The sequence below is a fragment of the Nerophis ophidion genome, linkage group LG13 (assembly GCF_033978795.1).
Source record: "Nerophis ophidion isolate RoL-2023_Sa linkage group LG13, RoL_Noph_v1.0, whole genome shotgun sequence".
In the NCBI taxonomy this organism is placed as follows: Eukaryota; Metazoa; Chordata; class Actinopteri; order Syngnathiformes; family Syngnathidae; genus Nerophis; species Nerophis ophidion.
This window is the reverse complement of record NC_084623.1, coordinates 52,270,555-52,284,653: the sequence shown is the minus strand read 5'-3', so window position 1 is coordinate 52,284,653 and position 14,099 is coordinate 52,270,555. Positions and strand designations below refer to the sequence as shown.

At 40.7% G+C, this 14,099-nt stretch overlaps 2 protein-coding genes across 3 annotated transcripts in view; one reads left to right on the top strand and one right to left on the bottom strand.

The window, feature by feature from the left end:
* The first annotated feature begins 1,666 nt into the window (after positions 1–1,666).
* On the top strand, positions 1,667–9,300 carry vtna (vitronectin a). Of its 2 annotated transcripts, XM_061919188.1 has the most exons (9): positions 1,667–1,813; positions 4,306–4,425; positions 4,501–4,635; positions 4,705–4,857; positions 4,919–5,058; positions 6,626–6,782; positions 6,851–7,003; positions 7,078–7,590; positions 8,900–9,300. In XM_061919188.1, exons 1-9 carry the CDS (start codon positions 1,711–1,713, stop codon positions 9,019–9,021), a joined length of 1,596 nt encoding a protein of 531 aa, XP_061775172.1. In that variant the 5' UTR covers positions 1,667–1,710; the 3' UTR covers positions 9,022–9,300. The 2 variants fall into 2 exon arrangements, with proteins under 2 accessions (XP_061775172.1, XP_061775171.1); XM_061919187.1 differs by having other exon boundaries at positions 4,501–4,857.
* A 1,017-nt stretch (positions 9,301–10,317) lies between these two features.
* Positions 10,318–14,099, bottom strand: part of scarf1 (scavenger receptor class F, member 1) — a 28,193-nt gene continuing 24,411 nt past the window's right edge. Inside the window, exon 11 of the mRNA XM_061919186.1 lies at positions 10,318–11,976. Within this exon, the coding sequence (XP_061775170.1) occupies positions 10,949–11,976 (1,028 nt within the window). The 3' untranslated portion in view covers positions 10,318–10,948. The remainder of the gene's footprint in view (positions 11,977–14,099) is intronic.

Genomic DNA, 14,099 nt, shown 5'->3' with positions numbered 1-14,099 from the left:
CACCCTGGACAAGACGCCACCTCATCACAGGGCCAACACAGATATACACATATATATATATATATATATATATATATATATACAGTATATACATACATATATATATGTACAAATATATATATACGTACGTAGGATTAACAGCCAGATGGAATAATCACAAGGCCTCCTTTAGAAACCAGACTTTGCGGAAGTCTACAGAACTCAGCAAGCACATTTGGAACCTCAAAGACAATAATGTTGAATATTCAATAACATGGCAAATTCTTGCATCCAGCACACCTTACAACAGTGGTAATAAAAGATGCAACCTATGCTTGAAAGAGAAACTGTTTAGTATATATCACCCAGACCTGTCATCACTCAACAAGCGCAGTCAAATCATATCAACATGCCGTCACAGACGGAAACACCTCCTAGGTAACACATGAGCCAATCACCACACCCTACGCCTGCCTGTACCCACCCACTCTGTGCCCTATATAAACCATTGTATGTGAATGCTTCCATTAAAATCTCCTGATGGTTGAGGGAAACCCTCATGAAACAGTTCTGTAGAGATGAAATAGTCTTGTGATTTTCCCCACACATATATATACATATATATATATATATATATATATATATATATATATATATATATGTATGTGTGTGTGTATATATGCTAATACACATATGTATATATTTGCATATATACACACACATATATGTGTGTATTTGCTAATATACATACATATGTATATATTTGCATATGGCCACACATATATATGTATATATATATATATAAGCATATACACATACAAATATATATATATATTATACACATAAACTGTATATGTACATATACACACATATGTATACATATATACATATCTATGTAAAAATATACATATACATACATATACATATATATACATATATATACATATATATATGCATATATATAGATATATATTTAAACATATATACATATACACATATATATATATATATACATACAAGTTGTTTCATTGACGCACTGCAGGTCTACTTCTAAAATGCCCATAAAAAGTGGTACAAGTCTGATGCATGTTTGTAAACATAGCATAACGCCGCAGTTCGGAGCGTGATAACATGAATGTGCAATAAATGAGTGTCTCCATGGTGATGCCCCCTTGTCGTACACGCAAAATTCTCTTTTAAAATAAGGCGGTCGGCACCACTTTTCAATCGTACAGTCTTAGTAAATCACACGCCCACTATTAGCACACGCTATTTGATAGATTGCACACATTGTTTAGCGCGTGGTGTTTGGATCTTGGTCAGCAAGGGCCAAAGTGTGTATTTATTAGTTATTACTACAAAGAAATGTCTGCTTGCTCCATTTTTACTGATGGGTTTTTTTTCTGGACAATTTTTTGCGAGTTAACAAAACGGCTATTAAAAGATCTATATAATAGGATTACTTTGTCACCTATAACACAAAAAATATATATATATATATGCTTCTTCTTAACATCTTTTTTTTCCAAAATAAATGTCAAAATTGCCCAGTTATACTTATACTTTTCAGAATGCGGCCCTTGGTGGAAAAAGTTTGGACGCCCCTGTTTTGTCTCTCTCTCTCGTATTGACTCCCTACTGCTGTTTGTTTGAGTAGAAAGGGCGAGCAAAGTAAACAAGCGAGGAGGGTGACTGACACGTGTTTGCAATGATAGCCGACATGTGTTTCCAATGATGAGCAGCATTCCGCCTGCACTCGCAGGAGAAGTGGTGAAGATGAAGCTGTGGGCCGCCTTGCTCTTTGCTGTCGTCGCTCTCACCTCAGCGGCGGAAGGTGAGTACAAACTAACACAAAACATCGCTCAAAGTGAGCTTTTGTGAAGAAAACTAATTAGAAAAATAACAATGCACTTTCCCAGTCATTATGCTTCTTGTTTAGATTGGTTGTTACAGATATATTTTTTTGTTTTGGTAAGGTTGTCAGATTATTTAAATGCACAGTAGCAAAGCCTTCAATATTAAATAACAACATATACTTGTTACGGCCCTATTAAAAAATGGAATACATTTATTTACCTGTTGATTAAACGTTTTTATTTATTTGTTTTGTAATCGTTTTCTCATAGAAAACTTATATTTTTAATGCAAAAAAATTGAAATATTTGCCCAAAAAATTTAAAAGTGGAATTTTTTAAGTAATTGGAGCCTTGAATAAGTCAATCATTCATAAAATTGATTTTGATACATTATTTTTTTTCTTCACATTTTGTTATGTTACAGCCCTATTCAAACATGGAATACATTTATTTATCTGTTGATTAAACGTTTTTATTTATTTGTTTTGTAATTGTTTTCTCATAGAAAACTTATATTTTTAATGCAAAAATATGCAATATTTGCCCCTAAAAATTTAAAAGTGGAATTTTTTAAGTAATTGGAGCCTTGAATAAGTTAATAATTGTTAACATTGATTTTGATACATTATTATTTTTTCTTCACATTTTGTTATGTTACAGCCCTATTTAAAAATGGAATACATTTATTTATCTGTCGATTGTACGTTTTTATTTATTTGTTTTGTTATCGTTTTTTCATAGAACACTTATATTTTTAATGCAAAAAATATGCAATATTTGCCCCAAAAAATTTCAAAGTGGAAGTTTCTAAGTAATTGGAGCCTTGAATAGGTCAATAATTCATAACATTGATTTTGATACATTATTTTTTTTTTCTTCACATTTTGTTATGTTACAGCCCTATTCAAAAATGGAATACGATTATTTATCTGTTGATTGTACATTTTTATTTATTTGTTTTCTTATCGTTTTCTCATAGAACACTTATATTTTTAATGCAAAAAATATGCAATATTTGCCCCAAACATTTTCAAAGTGGAATTTTCTAAGTAATTGGAGCCTTGAATTGGTCAATAATTCATAACATTGATTTTGATACATTATTATTATTTTTTTTCACATTTTGTTATGTTACGGCCCTATTGAAAAATGGAAGACATTTATTTATCTATCAATTGAACGTTTTTATTTATTTGTTTTGTAATTATTTTCTCATAGAAAACTTATATTTTTAATGCAAAAATATTCAATATTTGCCCCCAAAAAATTTTATAGTGGAATTTTATCGAAGTATTTGGAGCCTTGAATAGGTCTCTAATTCATAACGTTGATTTTTATACATTATTTTTTTTTCTTTTCACATTTTGTTATGTTACAGTCCAATTCAAAAATGGAATACGATTATTTATCTGTCGATTGTACATTTTTATTTATTTGTTTTGTTATCGTTTTTTCATAGAACACTTATATTTTTAATGCAAAAAATATGCAATATTTGCCCCAAAAAATTTCAAAGTGCAATTTTCTAGGTAATTTGAGCCTTAAATAGGTCAATAATTCATGACATTGATTTTGATGCAGTATTTTTTTTTCACATTTTGTTATGTTACAGCCCTATTCAAAAATGGAAGACATTTATTTATCTGTCAATTGAACGTTTTTATTTATTTGTTTTGTAATTATTTTCTCATAGAAAACTTATATTTTTAATGCAAAAATATGCAATATTTGCCCCAAAAAATTAAAAGTGGAATTTTCTAAGTAATTGGAGCCTTGAATAGGTCAATAATTCATCAAATGGATTTAGTAGATAAAATTGACATTTTTTTTCAAATTTTGTTATATTACAGACCTTTTCAAAAATGAAATACATTAATTTATCTGTCGATTGAACGTTTTTATTTATTTATTTACAAAAAAAAACAACGCAATATTTGTCCCAAAAATTTAAGAGTGGAATTTTCCCGCTTCTACTTTGTTAGCTCAGCAATTAGCAAACAAGAATATTTCAGTTGTTTTTAATCCTTCTATATGGGGGACATTCGGATGTACATTGTGGACGCCGTCTTTGCTCCACAGTAAGTCTTTGCTGTCGTCCAGCATTGTGTTTTTGTTTACTTTGTAGCCACTTCAGTTTAAGTTTGGTTCTGCATAGCCTTCCCTAAACTTAAAGGCCTTTTCTTAGAGGCACTAACCTTTTGTTTATTTTTGGTTTAAGCATTGGACACATTTTTACCTGCACCCTGCCTCCCGCTGTTTCCGACATCTACAAAGCATTTAGCTACCGGCTGCCACCTACTATTACACGGTCACTCTGCTGAGCTCTCGACAGCACTGACACTCAACAACAACACTTAATTTGCAGACTACAATTACTAGCTTGCAAAAAATATTTTTAAGCCACGGCACACTAGTCCCCTCTATTGGACATTCTACGGAGGGATGATTGAAGCCCACTTTGTGTGGTCAGAGTCGTGCATGGGTCGCTGTGAGAACGGCTTCGACTCGGAGAAGAGATGTCAGTGTGACACCATGTGCAAGTACTACCACAGCTGCTGCGCCGACTACCAGGACATTTGTGGCACGATGAGTAAGAAACGTACTTTCACGGTGGAAAAAAATAACCACACGCTGCATAATTCAAAAGCGCCTTTTCCACACTTAGACCGAGGAGACACGTTCGAGTCAGCGGAAGACGACGACGACGATCTTAAGAGCACCACGCCGCCCTCGAGGCGTCCGCTACATGAGCAGGAGACCCCGGGGGACGTGTCAGATTTTGTCCGCAGACCGCAGCAAGGTCCAGGCGCCGTGTTAGAAATGGACAAAGCTCCGCTCCGACCTCTCAGCGCGACCCTTGCTCCAACAGTGAAGCCTCCGAGCAGCACCACAGCTGAGACCACCACACCTCCGACAAGACCTGCCACCACTGTGGCCCCGGACCCTGACGCTGAGGTGTGCAGCGGCCGACCCTTTGACTCATTCGTGCAGTCAAAGAACGGCTCCATGTACGCCTTCAGAGGTGAGACGAACTCACAATCTTCTTTTTATCTCCTCGTCGAGCTTCTTGTTCTGGTCTGCAGGCCAGTACTTCTTCCAGCTGGACCAGAGGACCGTCCTACCGGGCTATCCCAAGCTCATCAAGGATGTGTGGGGCATCAGCGGGCCCATCGACGCCGCCTTCACGCGGGTCAACTGCCAGGGAAAGACATACCTCTTCAAGGTAAAGGGTTGAAAGTAGGGATCGGACTATTATCGAAGCCGATATTTGACATTTTGACGTACATTAGTATCGGCCTTTTTCTATATGGTATCAGCTTTTTATTTTAAATACACTATTACATTCCATCCATTCATTTTTTACCGCTTAACCCCTTTGGGTTGGCGGGGGGCGCTGGTGCCTATCTCAGCTACAATCGGGCGGAAGGCGGGGTACACTCTGGACAAGTCGCCGCCTCATCGCAGGGCCAACACAGATGGACAGACAACATTCACAATCACATTCACAAACTAGGGCCAATTTAGTGTTGCCAATCAACCTATCCCCAGGTGCATGTCTTTGGAGGTGGGAGGAAGCCGGAGTAGCCGAAGGGAACCCACGCAGTCACGGGGAGAACATGCAAACTCCACACAGAAAGATACCTAGGACTACTCAGGACCTTCGTATTGTGAGGCAGACGCACTAACCCTGTACCACCGTGCTGCTCACACTACTACATTAGCAGATGCAATTTATACAAATATGATTAAAACAATTGTAAATAAAAACATTATTAACGTGGATAGTAATAAGCAGGGGCGTCAAAAAAAATTGATTTTCGAATGAATCGCGATTCTTATTTGGTACAATTCTTAATCAAATCTTAATAACATGGCTGCCATATATATATATATATATATATATATATATATATATATATATATATATATATATATACATATATACACACATATACATACAAACATACATATATACCTATATAAATATAGATACATATGTACATACATACATATATACACATAGTATATACATACATATAAATGACACCTCTGCCCCCCTCTCCCTTGTGGAGGGGGGGCACAGGTCCGGTGGCCATGGATGAAGTGCTGGCTGTCCAGAGTCGGGACCCGGGGTGGAATGATCGTCTGTGCATCGGTTGGGGAAATCTGTGCAATACTGACCCGTCTCCGCTCGGGTTGGTCTCCTGCTGGCCCCACTATGGCCTGGACTCTCACTATTATCTTAGATCCACTATGGACTGGACTTTCACAATATTATGTTAGACCCACTCGGCATCCATTGCATCCAGTCTCCCCCGAGAGTGTCTGGGGGGGGGGGGGGGGGTGTCAACCACATCTGCAGTCCACTCCAAGGTTTCTCATAGTCATTCACATGGACATTCCACTGGGTTGTGAGTTTTTCCTTGCCCCTATGTGTGCTCTGAACTGAGGATTTTAGTTGTGGCTTGTGCAGCCCTTTGAGACACTTGCGATTTAGGGCTATATAACTAAACATTGATTGGATGATTAAAAAAGTACTGATTTTGTATCAAGAATCAGTTTGAATGGAGAATCAATTCTGAATCAACTCGTTACCCCCAAGAATCGAGCTGTTTACTGACATCTACGAGTATGGCGTAGCCAACTTTTCCTGCGAATGAATATTGGTTATCGGCCTCCTTGACTACTCCTAATCAGGATCGGTATCGGTATCTGAACAAAACATATTGGTCGATCTCTAGTTAGAAGGTGTAAACAGGAAGTGCTGATGCGGAGACCGATCCAAACAGGGTAACAAGTACTGGAGGTTCGACAACGGCGTGTTGGATGGCGACTACCCTCGGGATATCAGCGTGGGCTTTGAGAAGATTCCGGATAATGTGGACGCGGCGTTCGCTCTCCCCGCTCACAGCCACAGCGGCAGAGAGAAGGTGTATTTCTTCAAAGGTGAAGCAGGATCTTCCGCACAGGACTATGTTACACAAACCGGCTTCATCTGTTGCTTCATCCTCCAGGGGAACGATATTACGTCTATGAGTTTTTGCACCAGCCGTCCCACAGGGAGTGTGTTTCCATGTCCGAGACGTCTCCCTCCGCACTCTTCCGGCGCTACAACAACGTGTACTCCAGCAACAACCCCGGCTACTTCCGCAGTCTCTTCCCTGAACGTAAGTTGCGTGCCAATGGCCGACGCGTGTCTTTCCTACGAATGCCACGCTTACTTTGAACTCATTGTCTTCAGAGCCGCAGCATCACACCGATTACCACTTCATCGACAGAGACTGGGTCGGTCTCAGGTCGCCGGTGGACGCCGCCATGGCTGGACGGATGTACGTCCCTCCACGACGCGTCCGGCCGGACCAACAGTGGGGTCATCAGTACGGTCAACAGTACGGACAACAGTACGGACAACAGTACGGACAACAGTACGGACAACAGTACGGACAACAGTGGAGGCGAAGGAGGCAGAACCGTTCGCCCGTCTGGGAATCCATGGCCGAGGGCGGCATGAACATGGGCCGGCAGTTTGCAGAAAGGGGGATGGAGATGGGTCTGAGACTGGCCGAGAGGAGGATGGAGATGGAGGAGAGGCTCGGAAGAGACTGGAGCCGACAATGGGATCAGGACTGGGACCAGGACAGGCGGAGAGACAACAACCGAGGCAACTACGACTCCAGATACAGAAACGACAGGTCCTACTGGGACTTGTTGCCAAGGAGTCTACCTGTCCAGAGCGTCTACTTCTTTAGAGGAGGTATCTTCATATTTTACTGCATCACTAGTATATCCCAGCTGACATCCTAGATTAGTCACCAGCCAATCCCAGGCCACATCCAGTACTTCACTAGTCTATCCCAGCCATTTCCCAGGCCACATCCAGTACTTCACTGGTCTATCCCAGCTAACTTCCGAGATTAGTCACCAGCCAAACCCAGGCCACATCCAGTACATAACAAGTCTATCCCAGCTGGCATCCTAGATTAGTCACCAGCCAATCCCAGGACACATCCAGTACTTCACCAGTCCATCCCAGATAACATCCTAGATTAGTCACTAGCAAATCCCAGGCCACATCCAGTATTTCACTAGTTTATCCCAGCTAACATCCTAGATTAGTCACCAACCAATCCCAGGCTGCATCGAGTACTTCACTATCCTATCCCAGCTGACATCCTATATTAGTCATCAGTCAGTCCCAAATCACATCTAGTACTTCACTAGTCCATCCCATCTGACATCCTGGATTAGTCACCAGCCAATCCCAGGACACATCCAGTACTTCACCAGTCTATCCCAGATAACATCCTAGATTAGTCACCAGCCAAACCCAGGCCACGTCCAGTACATCACTAGTCTATCCCAGCTGACATCCTAGATTAGTCAATAGCAAATCCCAAACAACATCCAGTATTTCACTAGTCTATCCCAGCTAACATCCGAGATTAGTCACCAGCCAATCCCAGGCTGGATCGAGTACTTCACTAGTCTATCCCAGCTGACATCCTAGATTAGTCATCAGTCAGTCCCAAATCACATCTAGTACTTCACCAGTCTATCCCAGATAACATCCTAGATTAGTCACCAGCCAAACCCAGGCCACGTCCAGTACATCACTAGTCTATCCCAGCTGACATCCTATATTAGTCAATAGCAAATCCCAAACCACATCTAGTATTTCACTAGTCTATCCCAGCTAACATCCTAGATTAGTCATCAGTCAGTCCCAAATCACATCCAGTATTTCACTAGTCCATCCCAGCTAACATCCTAGATTAATCACCAGCCAATCCCAGGCCACATCCAGTACTTCACTAGTCTATCCCATCTGACATCCTGGATTAGTCACCAGCCAATCCCAGGCCACATCCAGTACTTCACTAGTCTATCCCAGCTGACATCCAAGATTAGTCACCAACTTTGCTGTGTGGCAAAGTAACCTTTACTGTGATTTATTGAGTATTTCTGTGTGGATCTATCATATAACTTTGTTTCATAGTCTAAAACAGACTTTGTGTGTCAGTGAATAAAACAAAGCATTTGTCCTTTTCCCGTCTGGTGTGCAGATAAATACTACAGAGTGGACCTGAGCACCAAGAGAGTGGACCCGGCCGTGCCTCCCTATCCTAGATCCATCGCCAAGTACTGGCTGGGCTGCTCAGACCCAGCTGGAGCAGAGAAGAAGTAGAGGGTATATAGAGGTACATCAGCAGTAAATCATGGAGTTGTGCTCAGTGTGACACACAAATGGCTGCTTGAGCAAACATTGACGATCATCAGAGTTGCAAAGTCCAGCTGGGCGTCTTCATTTAGTCATCACAGTCGTGTTAAAGATGTTTCTGTGGCCTAGGCAATAGTCATAGACATTCATCATTTACATACTTATGCTCATGTATACTAGTGCTCATATTTAATTGCAATAATTCAGTTATATTTGTATTAATCATTCAATTTGTACATATATATATATATATATATATACAAATGTATATATAGATACATATATACATACATATGTATATATACATACATATGTATATATACATATGTATATATATAATACATATATATGTGTATATATAGATTTATATATACCTACTCATATACATTTATGAATTATACATATGTATATATATATATATATATATTAATATATTATGTATATATATATATAAATATATATATGTATGTGTATATATATATATATATATATATATATATATATATATATATATATATGTGTGTGTGTGTGTGTGTGTGTGTGTGTACGTGCGTGCGCGTGCGTGCATGTATATACTTATATATATATTATTTACATGTAATATACATACATATATATATAGACACACACACATTTATACATACACATACATACTGAGAGGGTCAGGAGGTAGAAAACGGATGGATGGATATATACCTATATGCACACATATACACGTATACAATACATAAATATATACATATAGATACATTATATATATATACAAATTTATATTCATATAGACACATATATATTTCTATACACATGCTCATATACATTTATGAATATACAGTATACATATATGTATTGATATATTTATATCATGTGTGTATATATATATATATATATATATATATATATATATACAAACACACACATTTATACGCACACATATACATACTGAGAGGGAAGGGACAAGAGGTAGAAAATAGATGGATGGCTATATACATATATACACACACATACATATACATACACATATACATACATAAATATATACATATAGATACATATCTATATGTATATATATATATATATACCTATATACACACACATACATATACATACACATATACATACATAAATATATACATATCTATATGTATATATATATTTTTTTATATATATACATATAGATATATATATATATATACATTTATATATACACACACATATATATTGTTATTACTATTATAATATCATAATATATTATAAAACCACATCTCAGTGTACTACACATTTTCTTTTATTCAAGTTGTTTGTATTTTTGTCTGGGAGAAATGACATGGTTCAATGCATCCAACTGACATGCTGTTGATTTATTCCTACAGCTAGGATGTATGAAAGATGTTGTTTGGTTTTTAAATAAGCAACAGACTATTTTGCAACATAAAAAATGTGTTCAGTGTGATGAATAAAGACCTTAACTACTTGTATTGTTGTTTTTGACATTTCTAATGTTTACACTTTTAACTCCTGCATCTTTATTTACGTTATATTATATATGTGTGAATGTGAGTTTGAATGTTGTCTATCTGTGTTGGCCCTGGTGACTTGTCCAGTGTGTACCCCGCCTTCTGCCTTTATGCAGCTGAGATAGGCTCCAGCACCATCAGAGGAAATATACATATTCTATATACTTTTTTAATTTTAATTTATTGGGTTTTTTTTGTCTATTGTATAGATATTATATGTTTTTTAAGGAAACTAGTCTTTATAGAATCTACTGAGAAACATTCTGTTCCTTGGACAAAAGTAATTGAGGACGCCTGATATAAGTTTGTGTGTTTTAAAATGAACTTAACTTTTATAAATGCAGTAAGTTTGTAGTCCCAAGCTTACAATAAAGTATTGTTTAAGTGGGTAAGGAGTGTGTAATCAGGATGTTTTCATAGCATGGTTCATTCACACTCACCACTGCACCTTCATCACTGACAGCCACAGCGCCCCCTGCTGGTCCCACAGTCAGGTAAGTTTGTCCCACGCCGGTCTCGTCTGCCGGACCTCGGACGGCTGAGACCGCCTCGGGCACGCTCTTCAAAATGGACGACAAGGGTCTTTTGAGGGGGATGCTCTCCGCCTCGTCGCCAGTGGCGGCCGTGTCAGGGACACTGAGGGAGGAGTGTTTCCTCCTCACGGGTTTGCTGATGGCGGGCTCCTCTCCTGAAGGCCCGCCCTGCTCCCACACGCTCCTCCGAGCCCCGAGCTTCCTCCTGGGGGGTTTGGCCTTCCCTTCCGCCCCTTCTTTAGCTTTGCTCTTGCCGGGGTCCTGATCTCGTTGTCTCTGGAGGCTTCCGAGCCGCCTCAGCATGGCTTGAACGGGCCCTTCGGAGCTCGCCTCCGCCTTGGACGCGGGCCGGCCCGCCTTACCCACTGTCACGTACACCGTGGTGATCTTGTCGGAGCCTCCTGATGGATGATCGGGAGCAGACGCCGCCAGTTTATGCGCCGCGGTGTTCGACATGGTGCGTCTTCGGCCCGATGCGGTGCGCGTAGCGGACTTTCTATCCTCCTGTTCTATAACCTCGCAGCTCAGATCCTGGCTGTCTGTCACCTGAACTTGAACTCCGTCCTCCCCCAACTCACCCTCACCTGCGTCTTCCTCGCCGGCTGACCGCATCAAACCCCCCCAGGCCGACTTGGCTTTGCGAGGGTTCCCCGGCAGAGAGGCGGGGTCTTGAGCCGAGCCCCGCCTCTCCTTGGGGCTGAAGCGGGTCCCCTCTGCAAAGGAGACGGACGGACGCTTGGCTTTGGCGATGCTGGAAGTGCGGGGGATGTTGAAGGGGGAGGTTATGTCCTCGCTGCTGAAGCCTGACGGGTCTAAGAGCATGTTACACTTGGAGCTCATCTCCTGGAAGTGGCTGCCCTCCATGTCCAGTATGTCTGTCCAAGACCAAGACAAGTGCATTGAAAAACAATGTTGGTACAGAGTGAACTGTACATGTACAGTACATTATATTCAAGGACATAACATGTTTTCTATCTTTTAACACACACATTCTGTCTCATTTGGGTTTCAGAAGAAGAGGTGCCAGGAACGAGAAGTTAACTTTCAGTTTTGATCTCAAAAGCATGTGGTGAGGGCGACCATTTTAGAGAACGCTTTGAACTTTTTTGATTGATTGATTGAAACTTTTATTAGTAGATTGCACAGTACAGTACATATTCCGTACAATTGTTGTTGACTTTGGACTAGCGACTGCACGACATCAAGGCCACGGACCAGAGACACAGTGCAGGCTAACACACATACATGCATCCACAAAAATCCACAATCCAACGCCCTCGACGCAAATCCCATAGAGCAGGGGTGCCCACACTTTTTCTCCTGGCGAGCTACTTTTCAATTGACCAACTCGAGGGGATCTACCTCATTTATATAAATGATAAATGGGTTGTACTTGTATAGCGCTTTTCTACCTTCAAGGTACTCAAAGCGCTTTGACACTACTTCCACATTCACCCATTCACACACACATTCACACACTGATGGAGGGAGCTGCCATGCAAGGCGCCCACCAGCACCCATCAGGAGCAAGGGTGAAGTGTCTTGCTCAGGACACAACGGACGTGACAAGGTTGGTACTAGGTGGGATTTGAACCAGGGACCCTCGGGTTGCGCACGGCCACTCTCCCCACTGCGCCACGCCGTCCCTATATATATCATTTATATTTATTTATTTATGAAAGAGACATTTTTGTAAACAAGTTAAATGTGTTTAATGATAATACAAGCATGTGTAACACATATAGATGTCTTTCTTTCACAAAGACAAGAATATAAGTTGGTGTATTACCTGATTCTGATGACTTGCATTGATTGGAATCAGACAGTAATGATGATAACGCCCACATTTTCAAATGGAGGAGAAAAAAAGTTGTCCTCTCTGTACAATACCACATGAAAGTGGTTGGTTTTTGGCATCTAATTCATCCAGCTTCCATACACTTTACAAGAAAAACATTGGCGGCAAATTCCGTAGCTTGCTTGATTGACATTCACGGCACCCGAGGGTCTTGTGAGATGACGCTGGCTGCTGCCAGTTCATTATTATGAAAAAATGACAGAGAGGAAGGCGAGAAACACTTTTTATTTCACAAGACTTTCGCGCCGTCCCTTCCGTCAAAACTCTAAAGGCCGACTGCACATTTCCTATCTTCACAATAAAAGCCCTGCTTCATACTGCCTGCGCTAACAAAATAAGAGTCTCGGAAAGCTGGCGTGCACAAGTGATGTGCACGCCAGCTTTCTGAGGGATCGCTTGTGCACGCCAGTTTTCCGAGACTCTGTATTTAGTTAGCGCAGGCAGCATGAAGCAGGGCTTTTATTGTGAAGATAGGAAATGTGCAGTCGGTCTTTAGAGTTTTGACGGAAGGTACGGCGCGAGAGTCTGTTGAAATAAAAAGTGTTTCTCGCCTTCCTCTCGGTCATATTTTCATAATAATGATCTTGCAGCAGCCAGCGTCATCTCACAAGACCCTCCGGTACCGTGAATGTCATTTAAGTGACGTCTTGGTGAAGATTGATGATCACTAATTTTTAGGTCTACTTTTTTTAAAAGCCTGGCTGGAGATCGACTGAGACACCCCCCGCGGTCGACTGGTAGCTCGCGATCGACGTAATGGGCACCCCTGCCATGGGGGTTATGAAAGGATGGTCAGCGCCTAAGAGCTGCGGCCTTCCACCATGGCCCCGCACTCCCTCTTTCTGTTGCTAGAAATATCGAGATGTATGTTGTTATATGTATATGTGCTTTGCTATGGAGGTTTTTTTCCCACTCCAGACTATAGAGATGCGCGGATAGACAAGTATATCATCCGCAACCGCAGAACCAAAATCGTCATCCACCCGCCGTCCACCCGAACCTACATTTTATCAGGACCGTACACGCCCGCCAACCGCCCGCTGAAATACATCAGAGGTCGGCCGCCTTTGCCACTCACAGAGCTATACAAACCTGTTTCACAGAGTAATGAAGTCAATTGAAGCCGCTAACGTTCTCGCG

Coding starts and splice junctions, on each gene's coding strand:
- vtna (XM_061919187.1), top strand. CDS start 1,711: ATGATGAGCAGCATTCCGCCTGCACTCGCAGGAGAAGTGGTGAAGATG. Junction 1,814..4,305: donor TCTCACCTCAGCGGCGGAAG/GTGAGTACAAAC, acceptor TTGTGTGGTCAG/AGTCGTGCATGGGTCGCTGT. Junction 7,004..7,077: donor CCGCAGTCTCTTCCCTGAAC/GTAAGTTGCGTG, acceptor CATTGTCTTCAG/AGCCGCAGCATCACACCGAT.